General features: G+C 37.7%; 1 protein-coding gene across 1 annotated transcript in view; it reads right to left on the bottom strand.

Moving 5' to 3' along the window:
* Window positions 1-309: 309 nt before the first annotated feature.
* Window positions 310-10,879, bottom strand: part of si:dkey-40c11.2 (drebrin-like protein A) — a 31,990-nt gene continuing 21,420 nt past the window's right edge. The window contains exons 5-16 of the mRNA XM_005922862.3: window positions 7,099-7,242; window positions 6,179-6,256; window positions 5,888-6,039; window positions 5,652-5,706; window positions 4,498-4,572; window positions 4,199-4,307; window positions 3,515-4,018; window positions 2,695-3,135; window positions 2,474-2,572; window positions 2,238-2,371; window positions 1,570-1,621; window positions 310-1,454 (exon numbers count right to left, since the gene is read on the bottom strand). Coding sequence (XP_005922924.1) covers window positions 1,318-1,454; window positions 1,570-1,621; window positions 2,238-2,371; window positions 2,474-2,572; window positions 2,695-3,135; window positions 3,515-4,018; window positions 4,199-4,307; window positions 4,498-4,572; window positions 5,652-5,706; window positions 5,888-6,039; window positions 6,179-6,256; window positions 7,099-7,242 — 1,980 coding nt within the window. The 3' untranslated portion in view covers window positions 310-1,317. The remainder of the gene's footprint in view (window positions 1,455-1,569; window positions 1,622-2,237; window positions 2,372-2,473; window positions 2,573-2,694; window positions 3,136-3,514; window positions 4,019-4,198; window positions 4,308-4,497; window positions 4,573-5,651; window positions 5,707-5,887; window positions 6,040-6,178; window positions 6,257-7,098; window positions 7,243-10,879) is intronic.

The following is a 10,879-nucleotide window of genomic DNA, read 5'->3' as shown; positions in this document are numbered from 1 at the left end:
AGTTCTGCTGTTACAATTTGCTATTTAGATATTAATGTGTTCTTACATGAGAATGAATGTGATTGTTGCAAGACTGATGTTGGTGTCAAGTTGTTTTGGCTGCAAGTATACCGTATGATGGCCAGTAAACTGTGTGTTATTGTTGTGTTTATACAATGTCGAGGCATTTTTTAAAAATCCTTTTTTAAGAAAAGTGCTTGAATTCTGAAAAAGAATAACTACATTTTCCCGATACTTAAAAATGGCTTTAGCTGTAAAATATTATCAATGCTGCATATTAATATTATTTAAAGAAAGAGACAGTTAACAATAAAGAGAGTAACCACTGTATTTTGATTGTTTGAAACAGTAAAAGTGAAGAAATAAGCAGGAGACAAACTTTTAAAGATAGTTTTGTTTGTAGATGCTATGTAAGTTTGGAGTAAATACAAAATAAAAGAGCATTAAACAAGCATAAAACATACAAACATATAAACAAGGATAGAAAAAGGACTTTTTTTACATTATTATATACAGTGTAGAGTATAATGATATTAAAGAGGATTAAACCTGGAAGATGTTTCAGATTATCTTTGTGTTGGTATAACGCAATAATTTGTTAATATCTAGGCAAATAAAAGACAAGCTATAATCACAAAAAGCATGGGAGTAGATCACCATATGAACAAAATATAGCCCAATTTAAAATATAGTTATTATTTTTTTATCGTTTGCTATACGTCAGTTCTGGTTTGGGTAATTTAACTGTGCGCTGAGACTTTCAGAAACAAACGCCATGCTACAAAATAACTCAGGGAATACAGGAGGATGATTATAAGACGATGTCTGATACATGTATACAAATGGCGAGCAGAGTGAAATGCTTGTTATATGCGTGGATCAAAAAGGAGACTATACACTATAAAAATCTGTTTGTGTTTCTTTGACAAAAAAAAAAAAGTTTGTGATCATTTGTCATTGTGATCTGATCTCTCCCACCAACATTTCTACTGCATCTCAAAAGGAAATAAGTTATTTTGGTGTAAGAGAAGGTCTTCTCTATTTTATCCGAGAAAATGAGGCTGGGTAATTTCTGCACACTTGTGAGAATTTTTGTTTTCCTCAAAAACATCAAAATCGTGAGTTACACTTTTCTTTTTTGCTCCCTACAAAACAGGGATCCTCGTGTTTCTTTATTCTTCCAACAAAATAGAGAGTACAAAGTTTCAGTGGGAGGATTAAGTTAAAAAAAAACACGCATTAACGTGAGGGAAGATGGCGTCCCTGAGTGTGTGTCTATGTGTGTCTGTATCTTTGTCCTAGCGTGTGTCTGCCTGACTATATGGTCTCCACATAATTGGCAGGAAATAAGCCCTGACGTCCATCTTTGCTCCATCCCCTCCACCAGGCTTTGTCCACCGTCTCCACGTCCGTGATGATGTCACCCGGTTCAAAGGAGATCTCAGATTCGTCCTCTGTGAAGAACAACAAAATAACACGGTGAAGATCCGATAATCACAGTGTAATTATCGTGAATGGAGGCACTTTATGTTCCCATGCATGCCGATTATCCTCTGAAAGGCAGCTTACCTGCCTGGTAGTCGTAAAGAGCTCGGACGCATATCTGTTGCTCGGCTAAAACCTGAAGTGGAAAGGAAAACGGAGCAGAGGAAGACTATAATCAGAAAATATATTTCATGTTTAACTACAATTCAGAAGATTGAATAAAGCAAAAAAAAAAAGAAAATCATGAACTTTCATGAAAACTTTCTCATATGAACTTTCATTTTATATGTTTTTTTTTCTTTTTTACTTGTTTTTAACAATTCAAATGAAAAGGTCAAAATCATCTGTGGGTCTGTGCTACTAGCAAGTATTGGATGATAAATAACATACCTCAACTTCAAAAACTATAAAAAAAAACATCACTGAACAGCTTCCATGTTATTTTACTATGATTTTCCCTTTCTTATTTTTATTACGTTATTACTATTATTTCCCAAAAAATGCACAAACGTCCTCCTGTTGAAGTAATGCTTGTTCTAAACTGTACCACCCATATGGCTTTCCATACAATTTACACAGCAGACTTGTTCTTTTGTGGCATTCAGTGACACAATTAAAACAGTCCTCATCACTTGTAGAGATGACATCATACAATATAGTTTGAATTTTAAAAAAAATAATTAATTACATAAACAGGTTTTGTGGGCTTTGCATTAGCAATATTATTGTCTGCGTGTCTGTGGACAAAACACCTCTTTTCCATTTTCTGAGATCTCTTGCTTCTCATCTTCATTGATGTCGTCCTCCTCTGCAGTGCCGTGGAGACTGTAGCACGTAGTCACCTCTGAAGTGCTGAATTCAGTTTCAGATGGATTCACACATTGCACTGAGGAAGATCAGTGTGAAAATCACTCGTTATTTCAACTGGTGCGCTCATGTGATATCAAAAAAACAAAAGCATTGTTTGAACCGTCACTGGTTGCCCGACCTATGCCATTATGCTCCGCTGTGTCATCTCCCAGTCCGATCCCGTTGCTCGACAGTGTTACGGTCTCATGTTCGATTCCTTGACAAACTGGTTCGGCATCTAAAAGATTGGTTTGTTAATGTTAAAGTATCATTTTCAGAAAACTGCAGCATTGCATTTAGAAATAATGACACTGTAACAATCCACTTTAAAAAAGGTTTCTGTAAGAAGCTGAGGGCTACCTGCAACTGCTGAGTCTTCCTGTTTCTCTGAAAGCTCAGCAGTGGGCTGACTGTCTTCTGACTGATTATTCTTCTCTCCATTTTCCTTTGTCTCCTCTTCATCCGTTTCTATCTCAGCTGGTTCCTCGATTGATGCTGGCTCAGTTTCCTCTTTTAATTCTTCCATCACCTCCTCCTCCTTGTCCTCCTTCTCATGGTCCTCCTGTTCTTCCTGTTCTTCCTCCTCTTTTTCTTTTTCTTCTCCTTCTTCTTCTTCTTCCTCCTCTATTTCTATCAGGGCTGGTTCTGTGGTGACAGCAAAAGGCTCTGGTTTTGTTTCAGGATTATCTTCCTCCTGCTCCTCCATATCCTCTTCCTCATCCTCCTCCACCAGCACAGCCTGTACTTTGTAGCCAGTGTCTGAGACCAGCTCAGTGTGCACATGACTGGCTGTGTTGAGGTCTGTGGATTAGAAAATTATAAAGCTATAAACGCACACAAAAAAACAAAACAACATCAGTGTATTAATAAGCATGCATGTTTTTAAAGTGCACATTGAGAGTATGTGTAATCATCATTTCTGTTTCACAAGCCATTGGTTAACAGTCCCTGGGCTGATTTACAGCAGTATGTGGAGTAGCTTTTGCAATAAGTACCAATGAAAGTTTCCTGCACGCTAAACCATTAATGACTTTGAAGGACACGTTTTAAACAGATAAATATGTTTCTTCTTAATTTTGCATCTTCCTAAATATTCTTCTTGCTTGTCAGTATTTTCCCCCAGAAAAGGTATGGTACAAAGAAAGTGAAATATATCTGACTGCATCATGTTTCACCCTACCACTGTTTGGCTGTGGAGTCTCATTAAGAGGAGCTCCTGGAGCCTCTGAAGGCAGAAGAGGCTTGGAGTGCAAAGCTGATTCGTCAGGCTGGGTGTCTGGCTGTGCCTCACAGGGGTTGACATTTGCTAAAGTGGGGGGCAAATAAGTCAAGAGACTAGGTGATGCTGGAGGTGCAGAAGGTTCTGTTGGAGATGTAGTTTTGGGTTCATCTGCAGCCTGGTTATTAGTTTGTGGAATGCTAGGAAGAGGTGAAACTGGAGGGACAGGACGAAGAGGAGACAAGGGGGGTGACGTGGGCGCTCTGGGCTTCTGCGGAGCTGCAGCGAGGCAGAAATTAGGGCTTACGGGGGGGGAGAGGGCACGGTAAATGGGGGAAGGAGGAGCCCGGTAAAAGGGGGAGACCAGGGGAGAACTGCGAGGGGAGGATGCTGCACTCTCTTCTGCTTTTGAGAAGATGAAGGCTGTGTCTGTCAGGCTCCGCTGGTATCGTCTGAACGGTCTGCCTGGGTAGAAAGAAAAAAAAAAACTGGTGTTAGAAGGTAAAACATGAAAAACACGTTTTATAACAAACAAAACTTGAAAGTGGATGCACTGAAATCTAGGGCTTATTCTTGTGTTTGTATAACCATGTCTGCTACTTCGGGCGAATACGTGATAGAATCGCTTTCTTTTGAAGCTCTTACCAGTGCGGGAGGATCCAGGGCTGGTGGGACTTTGTGACGATGATGATGACAGCTGCCGAAAGAACTCCCTGGGGTTCATGGAGCGTTGGGATACTAGCGCTGCTGCCTCCTGCCATTCAAGTAAAATACAGTAAGCTTTTTCAATATCTTAACCATTTCCTTTGACTTTTTCCAATCCAGCGGTGTAGTGCCAACATGTGCACATGTACACATGTTTGCACTTAGTTGGGTTAGTGCTACTTCAGCGCAAGATTTAGTAGAGCTACGTGCATCTTTAAATTAGTACAAGAATCACTTACTGCTGCTTTCTCTATAGATTCACTCCGTCTGAGACGAGCCCTCATGTCTTCCTCGTGCTCCCTCTGCTGCTGCTCCTGTCAGTGCAAAAACACACATGCAATCATGTTTACGTGCTTGCTGTAAGGGCCAGCTTATGGGCTGCAGCATAAAATAGAGGCTGGAGGCGCTTGAGTTTGCAAAAGTGAGAATTTCATGTAAATAACTAAGTGACAGTGAGTATGAGCTCCAGCAGCAAAAGAGTGGAAGGTGTGCAAACCTCTGCAGGCATGCCTTTTTATCCACACCTTCTCAGTTGCGTACAACTGAAAGACAATCAAGCACTTAGACTTCAATGCCAGTAGGGGTTGCAGAGAGGCAAAACATCAAATAAGCATTTCAAAGCTTTTATCTCTTTATGAAGGTACGACTAATGAAAAGAAAAAAGAATAACAGGAAGGCGGAACACTGTTGTTGTGTCAGACAATGTGAAACTTAGATTGTGAGCTATCATTAACGCCCAGCCAGAAATCATCACTACTCTCTCTTCTTACTTTATATTGTGCTTTATATTGTGAGATAATGACCATACAATAATAGAGACAGCCCCAAAAATCGGGTGACCCCCCTACGAGTGGCAGTGGAAAGGAAAAACTCCCTTTTAACAGGAAGAAACCTGCAGAACCAGCCTCAAAGTGGAGCAGGCATCTTCTCCGAATAACTGGGCATGAGGGGAGCTAGATAGTTTAAAATAAACACTGTGGAAAAGAGCCAGAGATGATTAATAACTCATGATTAAATGCAGAGCCGTGTATAAACAGAGTGAGTGAAGAAGAAACAAATAGCCCGTCATGGGAAGCCCCCAGCAGCCGAGGCCTATTGCAGTGCAACTAAGGGAGGGTTCAGGGTCCAGTTCCTGATCCAGCCCTAATTATGTGCTTTGTCAAAAGGGAAACTTTTAAGCCTAATCTTAAAAATTTTGTAAGCAGCCTAAACTCGCACATCCTCAAGTAAAGACCAAAGGGAGACTCTGTACTCTCTTTCAGTATTGCACAGGGCCATTTTCAGTTACAGTAGCACTGCTAAGATGCAATTTGAAAACTTCATATTCAGAGGAGCCACGAGTCTATCTTGTCTTGCTGTTTCAAGTGAATTTTGGCAAGACTTTTTCACGCACCCATTTTGATTTCTCCTCTCTGCGCAGCTCTTCTTCTTGCTCTGCCTGTTTCCTTCTGCAAGACATTAAAAAAACAAAAGGAAATCAGCACCATATTAATGTCATCAAGTAAAGATCGTCAAATACAATACAATTATCATCTAATCTACTTTACCACATTGTTTTTTGGGTTTTTTTAATCTGTGCAAAACATGGACTAAAAGGCACTACTGACAGGAAAACGACATTATTTCAACCTCTGCTCCTCAATCATTTGTAGTTTCTCGTTCATTTTTCTGTCCCTCTCCTCTTCATCCCTTCGTTCTTTCAGAATCCTTTCCCTTTCGAGGCGCCGTCTCTCCTCAGCTCCTCTCCTCCTCTCCTCTTCTTTCCTTTGTTCTTCTTCACGCTGATATACACACCAAAAAAGTAAAGGTCACAGCACAAAAACTATTCTGTATTTTCACTTCAGTTTTAACTCAAGCTGTAACTCCCTTTAAAAGGGCCCCTGAAATACATTTAGCCACACCAAAAAGTATAAAGGGTACCTCTGCTCGTGCCCAGAAGGAGTCTCTATTTATCAGTCTCATCTCCATTGCAGCATTAGTTTTTCTGTAGTTGGTACCCTAATAAAAAAATACAACATATAAACATACATACATAACATACATACATACATACACACACACACACACACACACACACACACACACACACACACACATCTTATATAAATATATATATATATATATATATATATATATATATATTATATATATATATATATATTAAATATATATATATATATAATATATATATATATATATATAATATATATATATAATATATATATATATATACATTACATATCATAAAAACATATATAATATATATATATAATATATATAATATATATATATATATATATCATATATATATATATATTATATATATAGTATATATATCTATATATATATATATATATACATATATATATATTATATATATAGATATATATATATATATAGATATATATATATATATATATATATATATATATATATATAGATATATATATATATATATATGTATATATATAGATATATATATATATATATATAATGTGTATACATATATATGTATATATATATATATATATATATATATATAATCCCGTATATATATATATATATATATATATATATATATATATGATATTATAATTTTATTTTTAATTAATTAATTAATTAATTAGTATTTTTTGCATGGTTAAGACCTACTCAATTGTTGTATTAAAAAACACTGTATGTTTTAATCTTTTCATATTATTGATTACAAAACATAAAGAAGGCTAAAATAACTCCTAAAACACAGAAGTCGCTGGGGTTTTGTATTCGAGGGTCATTATATATATGTTATAGACTTTGTCTCCCTCTGATGGATAGCAGAAGCATTACAGGAGACTTACCACTAATTCCTCCTTTTCTGCAGACTTAGAGCTCCTTCGCACAAAATGTGTGGGAGTATGAGCTGGGGCCTTGCTGAGCTCAGCTCTTATCTTTTCTTCTGTCACATCCTCCACTTTCTCTGCACTAATGAAAGCATGCGCTTCCTGAAACATGGAGGACAGGGAATGAAAAAGGCATGGTGAGATAGTATCGAGTAAGATAGATGAGAGTTTAATCCACTCCTCGGCATGCTGTCCTTTAGCCTCTCTTACTCTCCCTCTCTCTCCCTCTCTCTCTCTCTCTCTCTCTCTCTCTCTCTCACACACACACACACACACACACATAAAGAAAGAGAGAGAGAGAGGGAGAAAGAAATCCATACACAAGTGCATACAATTCCTCTGGTGGTTTCTCTTGGTTTCACTTGGAATTATGCAAACTTGGAGCCAAACAGTTGTGAAACTGCTTCTGTTGTAAGGACTAAGAGGGAACAAAAGCAGCAAAGACTTTACTGTGAGGAAAACAAATTTACGTGGGAGGGTTATGGGAGGACAGGAGAAATGGGAAGTAGGGAGTATAGCTAAGGTGATCAAATTGTGTGACTGCATGTGTTACAAAAAGGCAGAAAAAAAGCAAGACCCTCAACTAACACTCACTGAGAGTATATCCTGAATGAATCAGTCTAAATTTTCTTTGGTAAGATTCAGCTCTTGTAAATCTTTTGAGATATTAATTTCCAAAGTAACACTAGTTGGTGATTTTGCAACAGTTGTATATTGACAGCAAAACTTACAAGACATACACTGTATCACTCTGTGTTGCACATTGTCTTCACAATAAGTTCAAAACAGCAAAATGAATTAAAGCCTTTAGTTTCAAGAGAAAGAAAAAAAAATGTGCCTGCATTTCATGTTTACTGGAGAATGGACAAAAAACAAAACAAAGAACTATATTTTACTTTGTTAAACATGGACTTAACTCATGTCTGTGTGTGCATACAAGCATTTGTATGTGGCCAGGACCTCGGTATAATTTCCATGGAGAGTAAATCTAGGCTTGTTGATGGAGGGCCTGGTCTGTCAGCCTCCAACAGGAAACCACAGATTTATCCAAGTGACAACACTGACACTGACACTGAGCAGAGAATTCAGTGCGCCCTGTAATACATGTCAGTACAGTCCATAATCCATATCACTCTGGCTGCCACTGCCAACTACACACAGAGTTGGCACAGAGACCAGAGAAGTAGTCCACAGTGCTGCCAGCCGCACTGGGAAAATCATGGAAACAAATCAAGGTCTACGGGAACACTTCTCAGTAGCACAGCCCAGTATTCTCTTATGAATGTGCAAGTGCAAAACATTACAGACAGTCTGCATTTAATCAAGTACAGGACGAAAGTGTTCATCAAAACAACTCACACTCAAAGCAAATGCCCTTGTAGTGCTGAATAATATAAAGCAAAATAGGTATTACCATGCTTGTAATTTTAAGAGACTTAAAAGTGTTAAAAATGCACTGGGAAAATGCAAAGGTTTTTCCTTCCCAGTGTCGCCAAGTGCTTGCTAACAGGATGCCCTGTGATTGTTTTGGTTGTCTCTCTATTATTGCAGGATCTTCAGGTGACATCTGGTACTATTTAAATAAGATTGAATTCAATTAAACTGAAATAACAGTTTTAGGAAAAATGAAACTATCTGTATCTTATTAAAATGTATAGAAATCACCTCTAATTCTATTCAGACCATTTCTATAACTCATATGTGAGCATGTTCATGTCATTTTACATCATTCGGATTTCATAATGATCATATGTTAGGACAAAACCTTCCTTTTTAATCTTTGTAAGTGTAAGCTCTTGAAGCCCATACCATACTGTGTTATGTTCCAATCTAACATCCATCCCACAGTGTTTCAACCACATGGCATTTGACTTGCTAACAATGCAATGACCTTCATTGGTTATCAGAAAGCTTTAAATTTGTACCCAGATTCAGATAATAACATACTCTAGCAAAACAATATAAATGCAAAGCTTCAAAAACTCCAAAACGTTCTATATGAGCTCATAGTACGGCCTTAATAGTCAACCTCTCTATTCAGAATAACGTGTCTTGGTCTAGTTATTTCCATGGGAAAATTTCATAAAGTGGGATGTTGAAACAGTCTTTTTGGGACTTGTGACACTGATGACCTTGGCATTGAAAACTTACTATAGGTATAACGATATAACCTGCCAGGGAGGGAAAGTAGCCCAAGGTGATGTGACAGGTTGAGAGACTTTTTAGCTGTAATTGGGCTCAAACTCCACACAAACTGTCTCTCTGCTCTGGAACCAGAGTGCTTCATAGTCTCTTTCCAACTAAGGAGTTGCTCAGAGTAATAGGCAGTAGGTGGATTCGGGGCAACTCAAGTTTCCCCAGTTAAAGTTTGTCCCACTTGACTGATGGGTTACTTATAATAGAAGTTAGTGTTGGCCAGCGCTTGTGGCCGAATTATTAGCATTGCAAACATTTATTCTTCTTAAAAAAATGCAAGTTGTTCACGAAGAATAACACCAATAAAACTGTGAATTGACAAGATTGCTATAATATTTGGGTTGTCAGTTATTATGACAGACAACATGTGTGATTTGAAGTGCTTCAAGATACCTTGACCCAAACATCTTCAATTATTCCTTATTTACAAGCCTAATGGTTTTTTGAGACCTAATCTCCTGTTCCACCTTAAAAAAAACATTTGGCCTTAAATAACAAAGGCATAATGTGACCGAATAAATGTATCTACTTGTTAAGTATGACATCACTAGCCATCCCGAGATCTAAAGTCTAAAAATCGAACTCAGGACCACTGAAAGAAAGAAAAACAGGACAAACTCTTTCAGCTTCCCCAGCTGTTACAATAAGGTTTAACGTTCAGATATCAAGAGGTTCACAAAGTTTAGCAGAGTTAGAAGTTGCCGGGAAGTTAGGAATCCAGTTTTCACCTAAAGATCAGATACCATGTTTTGACTGAAGTACTTCTAAAAAACTAAAACACAGTGCTCTGGTGTACCTTTGAAAGTAGACTAAATAGCAATGGTGGTTGGAGGGTCAGTGAAGTTGGGCTAGCTGACATATCATAAATTGCCTGGTAGCTAGCATACAGGAGGAAGAAGATCCTGAAAAAAAGAGTTAAAAATGGGCCCATTCACAACACAAGGTTAGTCATAACACATCGGTGCCTGGTTTTGACTAATTCCTAAAATGTCAACAATGAACTTTTATTCAGCCAGAGAGATTTAAATATTTGATATTCGAGCCCATGGACTGCAGTTTTTAAAAACTTAAAGATATGTATAGTCGGCTGGCTGACCATGATCCCTAATGACTTTTGGGGGGCTTGTTTCTATTAAATATAACAAAAGCATTACAACGTGTTAAAAAGGTGACAGTGTCATTTGTAACAGTAGACCCACAGTAGAAAGGAGACCCAGAAACAGGACTGATACATTATCATTTAAACAGCAGATACTTATTGTATGTTTGATGAACCAAATGCACATTTTATAAATATCAGGATTGGAAAAGATGTGCCTTTGTGAGATGTCCCCACTCAGTTGAGTATGCATCAGAGCATCCAGGTTCTCTGCTCTCTACAATGCTCCAATTTGTGTCTTAATTCAAAATGTCTTGAGTCTAACTAACTTCTTTGTTTAGAATTTGACACTATTGTTTCTAATCTTATGCACTTGGACTCACACATACACACACACACACACACACACACACACACACACACACACACACACACACACACACA

This window comes from Haplochromis burtoni, unplaced genomic scaffold, assembly GCF_018398535.1.
Source record: "Haplochromis burtoni strain Fernald_Lab_line unplaced genomic scaffold, NCSU_Asbu1 Contig_63, whole genome shotgun sequence".
NCBI lineage: Eukaryota > Metazoa > Chordata > Actinopteri > Cichliformes > Cichlidae > Haplochromis > Haplochromis burtoni.
This window is presented reverse-complemented; position numbering and strand designations above follow the sequence as displayed.